The following is an 18336-nucleotide window of genomic DNA, read 5'->3' on the forward strand; positions in this document are numbered from 1 at the left end:
AAAATCAGATAAATTTACCTCGCAAATCCACTCTTGATGAATGAATTTAATTAAAAATATTTTACTTCCGACTATTCTCAATCGGATAATGAATAAATTGGTTCTGGTTGAGTCGATCTTCGCTCTCTGGAAGTATGATGATAGGCTGATATATTTTTTAATGAAAATCAAAATTCGGCTAGCAGACAAGCATTCTTCGTTTCCTCTATAAAAATTGTTGTAGAAAGCCAAAGAATTGTGCGTGAATGTTTTTCGTAATGTAACAGATCAAGTCTTATTATAAAGAAATACAAATGCAAAGCCACAACAGGCAAAATGCCCAACGAGGTGGCTGAGAAAGCCATTTTCTCTGATCACAATTTTGATGGCATTGCCAATGTTAACAAAAGATATTTAATAGTGATCTCTGGTGAGTTGAATTTATGCGTTTCATCCACATTTCCCTTATCTACATCATCCAATCAGATGTCATTTCAACTATTTCATACCTTTAATTTGCAACCTAATTTTCCGATTTAAAATCGTTAGAATCAAACTCAAGGCCGAATTTCACAGGTTACGATTTTTAAAATTGCGTTATAGCGAAATCAAAAATCGAGATGACGCAAATCGAGGAATATCTGTATTGACAACGCGTTGCGATCTTTCAAAAACCCTGATCACGCAGAATTATAATAAACATGGTATTTTAGTAATTTTGGTACTGGGAGAAAAAAGGAGGAGGTTGGAATACGGTAAGCATCGTTCAAAAAATTTAAGAACGATCATATCTTCACACTCACTCGTATATAATTGTAAGTGATATACGAACATTTCAGCTTTTTTATGGCGTCTCGAATGAAGAGAACCTTTCTGTTTTTTTGAGGAAGAATTACGAGACTAACAAAAATTACTCTACTAACAACATAAATCCGGGTTACTCGAGGTTGTAAAAATGTCGTTGAAAGAGGAAGAAAATGAAAAATGGGGAAAAAAGAATTTGTTCCAGAGAAAATTTTTTGCATCTCATTTTAATAAAACATTGGGTCAGCAGGAGTAATACTGCAGCTGTTGCCTTATTGCCGCCGCCACTAATACTACCGATAGAAATGTCGTCCGAAAACCGGTTTCAGATAACATCGTTTTTCAACTTTCGAAAGAAACTGAAAAAAAAAAATTAAAGGAGAAGTTTTAGTAAAAGGAAGAGAAAGAGATGAAGCTTGAGAGAGAGAGAAGGTGTATGATATATAGGTACGTTCGTGTTTCTTTTTTTCTCCTATAATGAAAGTGAAAAGAAAAGGCTTTGCACATGACGGAGGGCCAATCAGAAAATCTCGAAGACGAGAAAGAAACTTGATGTGCCTCAAGTTGCCATCTAATCTCTCCGATCGAAGACAAATTATGGCTTTAGACAATTTCCGCAACAGCATCACCACACACACAACGGGAGATACTCCAATCGACCACTAAGAGGATAGGTAATGATAAACAAGGTAATGAATAGCTCCGTCGTTCGATCACCACCTTAGTTGCTTGAAGATTACCTGTGTGTGCGTGTCAGTTGATTATGTTCGATCTATTGATAAACCGTACGGATAAGATTTGTTTTTGAGGGCAAAAGAGGTGCCGAACATCACACACGCACCATCACCTCTCATGTATTTTATTATTTTCGTGCACTGTATTATATACTGTACGTGATACAAAATTTTAGATCGAGAAAGAATTGCATATTTTTATTTTCTCGCGTCATTCGATTCACTATCAGAAAAAGGTGGTATATTCTTGCTATTGCAAAAAAATAACATATCATTTGGACAAGAAAGATGAGAATATATAATCCTCTAAAGAGTTTTCAAACGTCTTTGTTCATGCGAATTTGTTTTGTTTACCTAGATTCTTACGGGACTGTTACACGGAACCCAAACAATGTGTGTGTGTGTGTGAGTACATAGATTTCCAATATAAAAATTTTCATTGCAATACTGAAAATAGTCCCCAATGAAAAGTTTTACGGCTTTTGATATTGCGGAACCTCAGAGAAATGCTCTTCCGGAACTACTGGTGGAAACCTATCTTTAGTTTATTAAGTTTTCTTTACTTTTTGGTTCATCGCCCCCTTTCTTCAAATTTTTCTTCTCATTTCTCCCCCCCCCCAACTCACGCCAATCCATAGGATCCTACAATAAACCCAAAACTTCTACCACCCCCCACGGACCATTCCATCGCCCGGAGAGGGCGATATTGCCCACGTTACGAAACACTGTACTAAACTAACGAATATAGTGCAAAGAGTATTATTTTTCCTCTCTCGCCATGACATTGGAAGCGCAATATGCCATTGAAAAAAATGGTTGTAGTGACATATGGGCAGTGTTACTTGCGCACGAGTACAACTTGGGGGGGGGGGGCATTTGCGTGTTACATATAACTTCTTCTTGCCCTTCGTTTCTCTTCTTTAAGTGGATTGCTGAAGAGAAAAGAGGTTGTATCCGAAAACAGCTTATCGCACTGGAGAACAATTTTGAAAATATTTTTTGTTGACTTCGATTTTTCAGCGGATTTTGACTGAAGCAGGCATGCTGATTGTGAAACCATAGTTAGTTTTCTTCAATCACATCAGGTTTTTCCTCTACAGCTTATCTGCATGTGATTACTGTAGCCGGAATGGTGGAGAGGACTAGTGATCTCCTATTGGCTGAAAGCAAAGCCATTTTTCATAATTTTTGCACTCTTTCTCTCATCAAGTTGTATTATTTTATTTTAAAGCGCATTTAAGTTCCTTCAGATCATGTTTGCCTCGTCTGTTTCGCGTCGGATGTGCATAAACAACCCTGTGTTACATCTGCGGAAGTTTCACGATTCCCAATCAAAGGTCGAACATCAGCGCATTTTTAAAAAGCAAGCCTATTTAGCATATTTCAAAGTTCAACTTGGTGATCGGGATAAGTCATAGGCCCCCCCTAATAAGATGTGCAAGCAATGTGTGAAGAGTTTATGGATGTGGACAAAGATAACACGTGATAAGGGACGATTCAAGTATGACGTAAGCAGATTTTCAGCCATTTTTGACTCCCCCCCCCCTTGTCATCAAAAGTCAGCAAATCCGAAACCCCCTCTTCCCCCCCCCCCGATGCTGACGTAATACTTGAATGACCCCTAAGATTCCATTTGGAATGGAATACCTATAACTTGGCGCGAGACAACAGATCACGAAAGTGACTTATTTTTGTATAGTGAAAACATCAGGATATAACAAGAAAAACAAATGTAGCATAGAGAGTATCCCAGTCTACCATCATCTATTATCGTTCACTATCAGCCCTCAAACCCTGTGATCCAAACATTCTACAAGAGCCACTTGTTTGTAAAAAAAACCCCATAATATTCCCACTTCTGCACAAGAAACTGGGTCTCATGATGCAGTTTGTCAAAGCTCTGCCAAATGAAGGAGACTGTTTCAAGTTCCTCCTTGCATCATTTCCTAGCCTGTCCTTTAAAAAAAATAATGAACGGTGTGTTTGATGATCCACAGATTCGGCAGCTCATCAAAGATCAATATTACATCGGGGCTTTGATAGAACTGGAAAAGGTTGCTTGGTTATCATTCAAGGTCTTTCTTGAAAATACATGAGCAAAGAATTACACCGACTTTGCCAGGGGACATTTTCTGCAAAGCAATCTTTATGAATTCCGAGAAAATCTTGGTGCCATCAGTAATGCACAAGGTGAACAATGCCAACAAGATCTGAACGTCATGGAAGGACGATATCGGGGTAGATGGGACATATGCTGGCTGACTTGCTGGAGCATTCAACGAGATTATCCGCAGGCAAAGTTATAAGCGCGAGTTTTTACCTTAACTGCTACGACCTGTACACAATTTGACGGACAGCGCAGCAATATATCCTTTATATTAACAAAATAGTTATAAATAGGGCTTTGATTATTATGACCTAAAAATCTTGAAAATAAGTAAGCATTCATGACCTAAAAAACATGAAAATATGACCTATTATTTCATCTCTTCTTTTTCAGTTATTGATCATTAGGTTAAAAAATTGACAAAAAATTAATTAAATTTTTTAATTAAAAACTACTCTTTAGTACATTCTAGAATTGCACTGAATTTTATAAGATGCAGTATCAAATGTTTAAAAAAATATTATTGCATAGTTTCTTCCAAGAAATATTTATTGCTATTTTTTTTTTAATTCTGGAAAAATTACCAGATTAAACGATATTTAAAGAAAGCTTGTCATAAAGCCGATGTCTAGATTTTGCAATCTCGTTGATTGTTTCTCAAGTTGAATTGCAATTTCACTGCATATTAAATCAGTTTTAAGCTGGAACATATAGGCATATTTATTAAAATAAGATACAGAGGCACCACCAGTCCTTTTCTTAAAACGAGCACAACTCCGGTTACCGTCAATGGGCAATTTTACCACCATCTCACCCCCTTCAGGAAAAAAGTGAGTTTTGCCGAAAGTGCGCGTATATCTTACTTTATTGATGCCTAATATATCTAACCGTCTGTATGCGCATCTAGTGTTGTGCGTGAAGTTAGTGCTGCGCCACCTGCATTTTTAATTTTGAGTGAATTGTAATGCTTGAATATTTTTCGTAGGCTAGGCCGCAATTAGGGGAGGGCAGTGGGGGGGGGGATAAGAGTCTTGTGCTCTCTTTTATTCTGAACATTCAATATTAGTGAGCACCACAATAACAGAAAGAGACAAAGGGTGGGGGAACTATCAAACTTGAGGGAGTGGCAATTGTAGGAATGCAAAAAAGAAAAGATTTTTTTACTGCAAAACATAATAAAAAAAACATCGTTACGGAGTTTAAAAGTGACAAGCAGCGGAGGCAAAACCAAGTCTGCCCCCCGACAAAAAATCCGTGTTTAAGTGTGATGAAAATGCTGCATTGAACGTGAAGATCTTTTGCACGTGCTTGGCGTGCCATTCAGAGTTTCTTTTCAGAAACATAGCAAGATTATCCCTCGAAAACAAAGTAGCAGCTACTGGGAATGCAAAAAAAAAAAAAAAAAAAAATTCCAAAAGACAAGACAAGAATTCATTGGAAGTGCATATATTTTTGAAGAAAATGCTTGCAGATTGAAATTTTTGGTGATAAAAATGGCCAAAAAAATGTTCTATTGCTTGAAAATTCCTAAAATATGACCAATAGCTCGAAAATCATAATTTATGTCATGTCATAAAAATCCGAGCCCTAGCTATAAAGTACATTCAGGTATTTTTTCTTAGTTTCCCATTCTCTGCATAACATTTGTATGTTTTTCAAGGCATATGAAAAAAGTACCATTTATCTCTCTCTCGTAAAAAGTTGATGTGATAGAAAAGAAAAATGAGGGCATATTTGGATTCACAACCCAAAAGTTGGTAAAAAATATGTATCAGATCTAACTCAACAAAAACTATGTTCCCAGTGTCATCCAACAAAACATCAGATGTTCACCACGAATGTTTATCTCACCATATCAAAATAAAAGAACTCACAGTTAATGGACAAATGATTAACAAAATCAGATAGAAATCTGATTATAGTGAATTTTTTGCGTTTATTCCGCAGATGCTAAAAAAAAAATTCACTATATTGAAAAATTTTCATAGTATAATTCACGTATGAAATTTCATAAACCAATAATGAAATCTTGGGGAGTAAATAGGGCTGTTGTATGTGATAACGTTTTTGTAAAAAAAAAAGTTGTTTTGGTTTGGCGGCAGATTTTGCACGGTGCATTTCCGCATAGGGGAGATTTTCGACACATTTCCGCACAATCAAAAAAGCCCCTTCTTAAAAATATTTTTTTTCTTTCTACCCCCCCCCCCTACTTTCTTTTATTGCCTTCCTGAAGTGGGTAGGAGTTGTATAGGGGCTGTATCCACATTACATTTGTAATTTACTTCTATTTTTTTAATCACTAAAATGTCGAATTTTTTTGGAATATTTCACTCCAGACTATTTTTTACCCAAAAGTGTTATGGGAAAGTTGCTAAACTGGGGATTATGCATAATGATCGCCTCGATGAATTCAATGAATTTTAATGTGTTCATCACTTTCACCGACGATTATCCATAATTCCTAATTGAAGTCTGTATATTTAATAAATGTAAAAAAAAATTATCGCTTCCGTTGTCTTCATTTAACCTGTTTATTAGTTTGCGATACGTCCACGACACGTACTTTGTCATAAAAATTAAATTAAAATAAGTGTCGAAAGGTTTTCTTCACACATAATTATGTACACATGAAACCAACATTACCGATTGAATGCATAGTTTTCGGTAAATTCATTGTGACGATTTATTATACCTTACGAACCGGGGGAATATACATAATCACCGATAAATATGATGAAGTCTTGGTATATGAAAATAATCTACTAAACTTACCAAAATGGTTATGCATAATGAATCAAAATTTTCATTTACAAAAAGGTATTTTCGCGTTCTCCTGGATTCATTCTTCCACTTTTCCGAGTCCTAGTTTGTCCTGCACTGGATTATACCGTAAGGTTTTGGATACCATACCTACAGAGGGACATAGAATTGGTTGAAGAGGTGCAGAGAAGTGCTACGCGTGCTCTTGTTGGCACACAAGGCTTGAGCTATGAAGAAAGACTTGATTTCATGAATATGTTTATAATGGAGAAACGCAGGTGACGGGAGTGTTTATATATATAAAATTTTCATTGAGATGGATAGGATGGACCTTCAGTTATTAATAGGTCATTCCTAAAAAAGTGCGCAAACCGTTTCCGAGATTTAGTAATTTTTTTTACAAAATTTCAGGTTACACTGGTAGTAATTTTAATTTTTTTCTACTACTTCATTTAATTTACTGTCATATGACATTTCTTAATTTGTTTCAGATGGTATCTAATTTTTTTTTAAATCATTGTTTGTAGCAAAACCTCAAAAACTGGCTGTCCCAGTTAAAAAATGTTAAACAAAGAGGGTGCAAATCTGAAAATTTTTCAAAAACTTGGCATCACATTTTATGTGTACCATACCATAGATGAATAAAACTGACAGTAAATTTTTGAAAAAAAATTTTCTTATGAAAAAAACTATTTTTTCTTTCGTGTCCCGAAATTTTTTCCCATTTTAAAATGTCCACTCTGTTACGGTCATTTGGGAAAAATATATTTTAATTCCGAATTAAATCTCATAAAATTTTTGAGCTCATTGAAAGGTTTACTTTTAATGCTTAATCAACAATTTTGGATTTGACTTTGGCAAAACGACTTAATATTCACGTTATGGCTTTAGTACCAGATTTTTCTCTGTCGGATGCCCACTCTGTTGTCATTATCATAAATGATTAAGATTTTTTTTTCATTCATATCAACATCAAATACATGGCGATATGCTTCAAAATATAAAAAAATTTCATCAATCACTTAAATTTATGATGAAAAAATAATAATTGAGGCTAAATGTTTCCACTCTGTTACGTATTCCAAAAACTCAAGCAATGCAACAGAATGGAAACTATGATTTAAAGTAAATTTTTATTAAAGATTTTCAAGGTTTAAATTGAATTTAATTTAAAAGTTATCAATTCAATTAAAAAACCCTTTACCACAGTCTCCATCGTTATTGTTTTCAGTAAAATACGAAAGTAAAGTAGCACAGATCGTTAAAATCACTGCCAGGCACAGATCCAGGGAGATGTCATAAGGGGCATTTTAGTACGAATGAAGACCGTTATACGACAATACATTCTGTAGTTTATGGGACAGAACCATTATCTTCCTATATTTTTGTTTCCAGGCTCAACCGCCCCTCCCCCAAAGTCCACTCTGGATCCTTATTGTGTGAGGCATAAACGTGAGATTTATACCAACATCAAATTACTATTCAATTTCAACAAAAACTTTGAAAGAAAAATCATCCTGATGATACAATATACAGCTGACCGAGTCCAGTGTCCACTTTGACTAGATTTTAATCATTTTACCAGACCAAAATTCAAACTACGAGGGATGGGGTGCGTGTTTAAAATTTGGTCATAGGTTGGACGTTTTTTATAGGTTATAAGAGGAGTTTCTGGGTCACCTATCACATTTTGCATAACTTTTGGGAAAATAAAAATGTATTTGCATGGCTTATTTAGAATATAAGATATCTTTCTCTCAGTTAAACATTTCTGTGCATTCCGTTACAATGATGTCCACTCTGTTACGGGAAGAATTTTTGCAGTTCACAGGCAAAAAAATTTAAGAACACTTCAAACTGAGATGTTAAATTATAAATTACCAACCTATTGTCTGTCAGAAATAAAAAGTTTAGATTTTATAAGTAGCTAAATATATGTAAAAAATATATGTGCTATTTCGAAAAAATCATCAAAACGACAGAAAAAAGTCACAAAAAATTTTAAACTGCCTTTTTTTAGTATATGTGTAAGAAATAAGCTGATTTCATTATTTTAAAAAGAGGTAAAAAAAAAATTTCTGATATTTGTTTTCGTAACAGAGTGGACAAAATCCATGATTTTTCAGTCATAAAACCCAAAAAATAAAATATTATTACAAAATAAGTTCATTTATTAAATAAGTTTCGATTATTTATTAACATTATTAATACATTATTACCTTGCCGCCTGGCAGTCGAGTGGTTAGGGAACTAGCTTCTCACTGTGCAGGTCTGGGTTCGAATCCCGGTTCGGGCATGGATGTCTACTAACACTAACAAATTCCCTGGACGGATCATGCTGATCCCTTGGGAATACGTGAAGATCACGTTGTTGTTATTATTATTATTATTATATTAAACTTATATTAAGTCATTGGCTATGATTTGAGATCAATTTTATTTTGAAAATTCATTTTTGAATTTTTCATTTCAAAAATGTGGAATGAACACTTTTTTTGGGAATGACCCTAATACACCGTCAATCAACTGCTTCGACAAAGCGAAGCAGTAGGAATGAACGGAATAGCTTACCTATGGGGGTTGTGAATTCTAACACAATTGATACGTTTAAAAAGAAGTACGATAGACATAGTGGGATAAGTCGAGAAGCTATTCATACTTAGATAAGACAACCATATAATCTGTTTATGGGAAATGTATTATATATTACTAAATTTGTTTTGGTGATATATGCTTTTCCATTGGGTATTTTGGTTATATTTCCCATCAATATTTGTTATGGGCATAATTTTTTCAGCCACCTCTTCGGGCAAATACCTGTCATAGCCTTTGTATTTGTATATCATTACCGAATTTTTCACTTTTACCTTAACCTGTGTATGTTTTATAAGTATTATATCTAATACTGAATCAGATTTTAACAGAGCAATTGTCCATTGTTTGTTCGAGTTCTTTACTTTTTGATGAGGCAAAATTTGCATTCATCATAAACATATGATGTCTTGTTGCAAAGTGTGGGCTGACTTAAACACGCAAAATATTTCACATAATAACTAATATTTACATTTTATTACAATAAAATGTTACGGGATGAAATTGCGAGAAAATTCCAGATTTTAGTGATAAAATAATTGAATTATAACGATTTCCAGCGGATACGGTACCACTATATCTAACTTTAATCCACTGAAGAAAAAAAAAAGGGACGAAATTACAGTGAAATGAAAAAGGAAAACGATCCCCAATCCCAAAAAGTGCTTTTCATGAGATAATGTAAAAACCGATGCTCTCGGAAGTTATGCATAAAACAAAAAATAAATACAACCGAAACCTATTTATCTTTTCATGCCGTTTCTTTAAAAAAAATCGGGTTTCCCAATTGAAAAGATGTCGATTTGGGAGAATTCAATCCATCAAAGTAATAATATGAAACTTGAAATCAAAGGCTGCAAGCCACAATAGCAGTGCCTGGAAATATGACATAGCATAAAGTAATACAGTACATCATATATAAAATGTTATTCATAGATCGGCATTTCCAAAATTCTGAAAGCTTAACAATTAGCGATGGTGGCAAATAGTCAGGGACATATATCGCTAAAGCATCGAACAAAAATCTAAGGAAGAGGAAAAAAATATAGTATTTATATATTTTATTTCTTTTCCTTTCTTCAAAAGGTGAGACTACAACGATAATGAAGTCTATTTAACAGAGCGAATAAGCGAATATTTCCATAATAGAAAGGAACAGATGAACGTGCATTTTATTCGAGGGGATGCAGCTGGAAGAAATCATGAACAGTTGTCACGAGACTTATGAGGCAAATAACGAACTTCTTTTCACCTTCTACGCGAACTTTCAATTTTTCATCACTAGACATAACCGACCCTTAGACCTCAAAAACGTCACGCACCCTCCCATAAATGAAGATGCATTTGCTTTCTTCAAATTTATAGGTGAAAACTGGTCATGCACGCGCGATAAAAGGAGAAAATATTCGTGCGGAATGAAAACATGTAAGTTCTCTTACGTGGGTCGAGGGTGACATGAGGCAATATTACACCTGGGGGCTTCTTCACAAACATGTAAAAGATATTGGCAAAATTAACCAAGTCATCTGAAGAATCCTTGACAGATGCATAAAGTTCACGCGGTATATATACATGTTTCATTCCATTATTTTTTTTCTTCTAATCAATTTACATAGGAACTGGAAAAAAAAAATTGATTCTAACCGATTTTACTTGTTTGTCACTTTTGAGATGAAATATACATCCAATTTTAGGAAAATGCATCTACTCTTCATTATTTAAAAGCAGGTAAACATTGTCAAAGATGAAGTGAAGAAAAAACTTCAGTCAAAATATTGAAATGGTTTGAAGTTCTTGTCCGATTTCTTGTCAAAACGTAGATATGCATTTTTTTTAAATTTCCATATAAGAAAAAAAATTCAATTCTTATCAGATGATTTTCGTCGCACTACGACCATTTCCTGCACATGAGGGCCAATTATACCGTGACATATAACATTGTCTCACACACACATCAGAAGTTTTCTCAAAAAAAAAAAAAATTAAATTCTTTGAGGAATTTTTAACTACGTATTAATTTCAGTCTAGTGCATTAGTCATTTCATACTTCCGGGGACTAACTACATTTTACGGCCCATTGGAAACACTTCAAAATACAGATTCCTTTTTTTTAATCATGAGATTTTGAAGCCAGATTTTTCGAGCTGAATGTTTGTTAACCACTTGGTAATGACCCCAGCAACTTAATTTTATTAACTAAAAAAATGTAAATAATCTATATTAATGTTTTTATTTTTCGAATAATAAATGTCTTGTCAATAATTGTCATTATCGATTAGCTTTTCTGGTATTTCAGCGAAACCAATATCCCGTGGCGCAATAATGCTCACGCGAATATCTAAATTTAAAACTAATGATTTTTAGGGGGATACAGTAATAGGATTAGAAAAAATCAACAAACGTATTTTCTCATGTGCAAAATATGAAAAAAACTGATGAGGAGGTACATTAAATAGTAATTTTTAACCCTTCATGGCATCGCGTAGCTGATATAAGCTATAGTAAATTATTTCACTTAATTGATATCAACACAAAGAAATAACTATAATTTACTTCTGAAGTCCGACGAAACTAATAGTTTATTTGAAATTAAAAGAGAACGAGGGTAAATTACTATGATAAAAACACGGTTAAATATTAAAATTTTTGAACCATAAAATAGAAATTGAAGGGTTGAAGATCTGAGAGACATACATAGAATGCTTCAAATATTCAGGTACTTATGATCAAATAATTTGAACATAAAATTACATCACTGGGTACAGCCATATAATAGAGCCAAAGTGTTTTCATTTCGGCGAAAACGAGTCTAACATGGCACTATGAAGCACCAAGTATCGATCACGAGCACTGTACTGAGCCAATTAGTGAACGGTTCTAGGATAAGAAGGGTTACTACCATGACCTTTCCGTTTCAACGCTGGGAAAAACACGCCAAATACCCCACAAATCAATACTTTGAAGTGGCGGTAATAGAGGTTATTGGACAAAGCTAAATTTAGATTGCAAGTGGATATAAATGGAAGTGAAGTATGAAATTAATCATGGGATAATCCAGTGATCTTACTCTTTACACCGCAAAAAGTTCACTTTCTTTGTTAGCGTGTATTTTACAATAAAACATTAAAAGAGAAATAACGTTATTTAATTTTTTAGTTGAAGTTCTTTCTACATTTTCAGCACTGAAAATTAATTTACTAATCAAAAACGATTACCTCAATGAAATTTATCTGTAATAGATTTATTTCAATCATTTTTATATGAGTAATTAATAATAGATTATTTTCATGTTTAAATTTTTAAAGAATTTTTTCTTCCAACAATGAGGAATCAATCAAATGCATGAATTTAGTACGAGAGGAATCGCAATGATTTAGCTTCTGATATTGGCGGCAATACGAATCATCATGTGATATTTTCGTTTTGGAAGACCAGATGATTTGGGATAAATTTTTGTTCCATAGCGAAAAAATCAAAATTTCTCCGATAATACATAGTATTTTTTCTCAAAAGCAGGAGGCAAATAAATTAAAGATTGCATTAACCACTTCGGGTCGGTGAAAAACGTGAGTGATCAAAATTACTAATGCTATAAACACACACGTGTGAAAACAGAACCTTTCTCTCATCGTGTTAAATGTCAAATTCAAGTATGTGCTTCGCATTCCATTCAATCTGGTGAACATCAAATATCATCATAACAACGAGTAATTTCGCAAAAGCAAAAGATAGAGATCAAAATAATGGAGAAAATAATCATCATTGTTAAAAATTCAAACCTTAAATGCGTAGCTTTGCGTTAAACTCATTACTGCAGTCACTTAGAAGATAAAATTTCAGAATTGCCTTTGCACATAAGGTGAGGTCAATTGACAACTCCTTGTTTGTTGCAGAGCACGTGTGGCTGTGATTTCGCTAATTTGTTACACTGTTTTGTTAGCACACTTTTTTTTACGTTGAAGTTTGCTACCCAAATTTTTTCTTATTATTTTTTGGATCACAAAGGTGGTAGTTTTATGTTTGGAAAGTAATATAACTTTTCAATTCATTTATTTTATGTGCGATTTTTGAGGCTTTGTACGCCCCTGTGGTGGCCAAGTGTTCATAGCAACGGACTCGTATTGGCCTGGGTTCGAACCACACCGGCACCACAGTGGTGGTCGGCTGAAGTTGGTTTTCCGTGGTTCACAACTTCGCGGCGCGAATGCGAGCCGATCTCCCCGTTAAGAAGTCTCGCGACAGAAATCAACAGGCCCACAACGGTACTAATATTCAATCAGTGCACTTCACTGACAATTTGAAATAAAGATGGCAGCACTGAGAATCAGACAACATTACATACGCACTCAGACTGTTAGGTACACACACACACACACACTGTTCCAGACTTTGCCACGAAGCTGGACTAGAAGAGATCACCAGAACGGGATTAGTCTGGTGGCAGAGTTCTACTACTTCACCAAACACCAACTTTGGTCATATCGCTATATTGCAATTTACTGCCATTAATGAGGTGAGTTGGAAATGAAGGCGCTGTCTATCGGTGGTCACCTCAAGCTCTTTAGGGAAATATCTTATTTATATCCTCCCTCGGATTCGAACCCGGACTGTGACAGCAACATTCACGGTGGTAGACGAGCATCTAAGCACCACGCCACTCAGGCACGGTGGCAGAGTTCTAGCATTCATTCATTCATGAGGCTTTGTACGTCGTCATTGAGGCCCTGTATAAGCAGTACAATTCGATAGATATTATTTTAAATGACTTCTCCGGCTTTCAATACGTGTCATAAACTGTGAAAAAAAATTATGGACTCGAAAAAAAAAATTTATCATTTAATGGTTAATAATGCAGAAATTTCATGCTAGGTTTGACATTTTTTTCAAATTATGTTAGACCATGAAGTTTTATTTTTTACGGTATGCAGAAATTTAGAAGGAAATTGTTCGTACATACGAAATTGAAAATAATCAAGCATAAAATTCATATTGCAGAATTTTGTAACGAATTGAATGAGTGCCGGAGGCAAGACTAATGGGATGAAAAATAGTAATGCATTGATCGGCGGCTCTCAACCTATGCTCCACCTGCACTTCCCAGAGGTTCCACCACGGCCACTCTAAGAAAAATAAACCAGTAAATTTAGTGTGTGCATGTATATATAAACAAAAAGGACAAAAGAGCTCCTTCATAGAAATCGATTCTAAAAAGGGCTACACGAGTGAAAAAGGTTGGGAACCTCTGCTTTAGATATTATAATCACTAAACTCACCGATTTTTCGGTGTTGATTCAAACACATGAAGCGATTGAACGAAGATTCACCCGTTATAAAAAATAAATAAACCTGTTATTGAAAACTAGTTTGACAAGAAAGAGATGCGCTAGCCAGACAATAAAAAAAGAAACAAGACCACCACACCGATGATTTAATTCAGAATGGCCACCAAAAACCAAGCTGCAAAAAGAATCACATTCATCATCACCCTCCACTATGAGAAGCAAAAAAGAAATTTTTGGTGGAAATAAGTATAATGACCAATGCGATGAAGTTACACCAAATAATCGGGAGGATTCCATGGAAAAGAGATAGCGAACTTTGAAACGTGGTACAGAGAGACCATATTCCATTTTATTCATTTTTTCCCCCGTCATAGAATAGAGAACCAAAATAAATTCAGCAAATAAGACCTTTCTTAACTTATTACCTGATTCCATTGCTAAATCATTTCATCTGATCCAGTATATTTACTCATTTTGGTTAATCAATAAATAGTATTTTGATTTCTTTTCCTTATAAATTATCGGTTCAAACTTATTGGAAGTTGTTATTTTTTAATGGTTAAGAATGGAAAATTAAGCAAACATTTACTGTATAACTCTAAAAGCTACTTCTCGAAAAAAGTAATTAATTATTTGAAAGCAATTAATGAATTCAAAATGCCTGAAAATTTGGTTAGTAACCGATAACAGAATTATAAATTTAAACATGCATACTAGCAATATGGAACGGCTCAAATCTTGCTTTTGAAACTTAACATCTAGTTTACTGAATGAGCCTGAAACAATTCTGCTTGTACGAGATTCTTTCGAGTACATCTTCCTGTATCACTTGAATACGAAATAGCACCTGATGGTAATCAAAATGGGATATGTAAAATAGACTTCTGGGAGTCACCAGTAAATTTTAGAAAATACACCAGTTTTTCCCTTCGTATTATAAAGTATTTTATTCTTCTTAGCAACTGGCGGAAGCTAGTTTATTAAAGGGGAGGAAAACAAAAACTAAGAAAAATTAGTGGTTATTCCAACCTAGTGTTATCCGAAAATATAATCGTGAAGGTAATTTCACTCCTGTCCAAAATTTTAAGGATTATTTTTGTAAAAATAAAGAGTATTTTTTTTAATCAGTGGGAAATAACTACAAAAAAAAAAAAACAACTTGAAATTTGAAGGAGTATTTTCACTCCTCAAAAAAATTTGGAGGCGTAAGATTGAATTTTGATGCTTGAATCACGCATATAGATGAGTATCCGAGAACACTGTTCCAACCTTTTTAGGCATACATATTTTACTTTTTTTTATTATCATATTTATTAATTATCACTACCATGCTTTCTATGGTATTTTATTTTTTTGCATTTAAAATTTCATCTCAATGATGAATTGTCATAAAACTTACAATTGCTATAAAACTCATTTTCTCTATATTTGTTTCATGCCAAAAGCTATCTATTCATATTAATAGGCAAGTTATTCCAAGTGTCAAAGCACCACGTATGACACCCAGATTTTCCCTGAGTCCGGCGTCACAAATATGTGGCTTGTTCTTTAACGGTTTGTGATAAATATTTGCACCAAATTGTGTCATAAATAGATTAGTTGAGGTTAAATCAATGAAATAGATGCAAGGTATACCATTGGTCTCAGGATAGGCCTAATTATGTTTATAATATAGCAATAAATAAAAAAATATATATTAAAATATATAATCTGGGCAAGTGGCGATCAAATTTCCTCTGAGACGCTTTTCTTGCTTTCCAATTGAAAAAGGCCCAAAGTTCTATTGACAATTTTCAATTTTAGATCATGTCAACAACAAGATCATGTCGGAAAACATATGAGACGCTGATAGCGATCACGTTAACGATCATACTATAATCTATACTTTGCTTATACGAAAATACTCGAGGTTTGGAAAACTGTTTGAGTAACGGTCTCAACAATATTTCTCTCGCACTACTATTGACAAGCGTAGCATTAAAAAATATTTTCTACATTGCTTTAATGAAGCAATTCTGATAATATAAATAAATCTTTAAAATTCGATTCAACACAGCAGTGTGTGTAAAATTAGAACTTTCGGAGCCTTTAGTAGTGCATACCTGAATGAAGGAAAATATGAGCACATCCCACCTGTTTTCTAATAGCTACAACAAAACGGATTAGGATGTTCACATTCCCATGAAAGAGTCAACTTGACCTATATATACAAACAATATCCCCATCGTACAAATAGGCGACGATCATTATCGTAATCCATTGCTTTATGACTAACCGTGCGAGAAAACGTTCTTTCGAACGACCTTAGAAAAAAAATGGCGATACATATATAAGAAATTTAAAAAAAAATTCCATGAAATATATTCAAAACACGTTAAACGAGGCATCAAAATAGTTTTTTTAAAATGACCCACACAAATTTTATAGAGTTTCTATTCTTTTCCCTCTAGTTCAGGGCAACCCTCAACAACTTTAAACTAAATTTATACGTTGACATTGTCTTTTTATTTTTCAACTAGTATTAGAAAATCACCTTAGCTATCAATGAAGATGAGTTAAATGAAACTGAGAATTTACTAGCGAAGTCTTACCTTGAACCATAAGCCTTGCCAAGGAATTTCGATTTCTTTTGCCATTGACTTCACAATAGTATTCTCCACTATCCTGATAAGAAACCCTCCGAAAATACAGCGCATATTTATCCGGCATGAGCATCATGTATGGCTTGACTTCCCAAGCCACTCTCCGGCCTCCAACAACTTCTAGTATCTTTTTATCTTCTTTCCACCATGCTACGCGATTTATATTCTCGAGATCCAAAGCTGGTTGGCACAAAAGTGTAGCGTTGCTACCAGTTCGAACATACTCATTCTGGATATCACCGTTCCCTTTATTAAAAGAGAGAAAAAAATTACATAAATTGTTAAATAAATATAGCGCTAAAAATTTAAATAAAATACCGATATCAAAACATAAAAATACTACTGATAAAATAAGTGATATGGATATAATAAAGAAAAAAACATACAAGATGCCAATATGCACAAAGTGCATTTAGCTACAAAATGGAAAACTCTGTATTTTGCTATGAACTATAAGGACAAAAATAAAAAATTGTAAATAATGCAATATGCCAACAAAATTGGTGTTTTTTTTATTTACTGTTCAACAAAGAAAATTTGTTAAAAAATAGTGGTATAATACGTGATATGATCATTATGCGTTGATTGTTTCTAAACGTTTTCCAACAATAAAATATTATTTTTACAATCTTCTTTTATGGCTGCTTCGGGAACAAAAGCAATGGAACTAGTTCGCAAACTTCTTGCATCGCAGAAAAAATCATGGCCCAAAAATGTTCATAATCGGTTCACAAAACATAAAAAAATTGAGATTAAATAATTTTCTTTAATGCCGGGAATTAATTACGTATAAAGGATTCGAGGCATGGAATGAGATGGAAATCTAAAAGTAAAGAGAATTTATCAGAAGAGAAGGCATGGCATTTAATTTCGTCTGCTCCCACTTGGTGCTTGTACGTGACTATACTCCGCAACAGTTGACGAAGCAACGTCCAGGTAAGGTCTATAAAGCCAGTGTATTATTTTTTTTTCTCGTGATTCTCTCTGTCACCGAGACTCATTTTCTTCCTATCGAAGACTTAATGTTTCAGCATCAATTTCTGTCATCGTCTGAAGAAAACAGCAGAAAAAGAAAAAAAATCACCGAAAGTTTCTAAATTCATTTATAAGAGCTCCAAAAAACTCCAGTCAATGCTCCAAATTTGTCGATAGTTCGATTACAATCAAACATTATGACACACATATTTTTCGAATGTTTTTGTCCGTTCTACTTGTGTTGAACAACATCTATATAGCGGGGGCGCGATAAACCAGGTCGATAATATACTCGCCTAAACTACCAAGGGATATTTAGACGTGTAGCGAGTTCGATACCCGGTTCGTCCTTGTTAGAAACTTTCATGCACAGGGGTACAACAGAAACGGCGACATGACCACGGTAAAAGATTGCTACCGGAGTCCCACATCGAGGGGTTAGCACAACAACCTCTCGGTGA

At 34.2% G+C, this 18336-nt stretch overlaps 1 protein-coding gene across 1 annotated transcript in view; it reads right to left on the reverse strand.

The window, feature by feature from the left end:
* The window catches only part of LOC149085519 (putative receptor-type tyrosine-protein phosphatase mosPTP-1), a 222680-nt gene that overhangs the window by 161230 nt on the left and 43114 nt on the right, over positions 1–18336 (reverse strand). Inside the window, exon 2 of the mRNA XM_089233576.1 lies at positions 16850–17146. Within this exon, the coding sequence (XP_089089702.1) occupies positions 16850–17146 (297 nt within the window). The remainder of the gene's footprint in view (positions 1–16849; positions 17147–18336) is intronic.

This window comes from Pholcus phalangioides, unplaced genomic scaffold, assembly GCF_987345545.1.
Source record: "Pholcus phalangioides strain wild (caught in Gottingen) unplaced genomic scaffold, Ppha-v1.0 ptg000007l_1, whole genome shotgun sequence".
Classification (NCBI taxonomy): Eukaryota; Metazoa; Arthropoda; class Arachnida; order Araneae; family Pholcidae; genus Pholcus; species Pholcus phalangioides.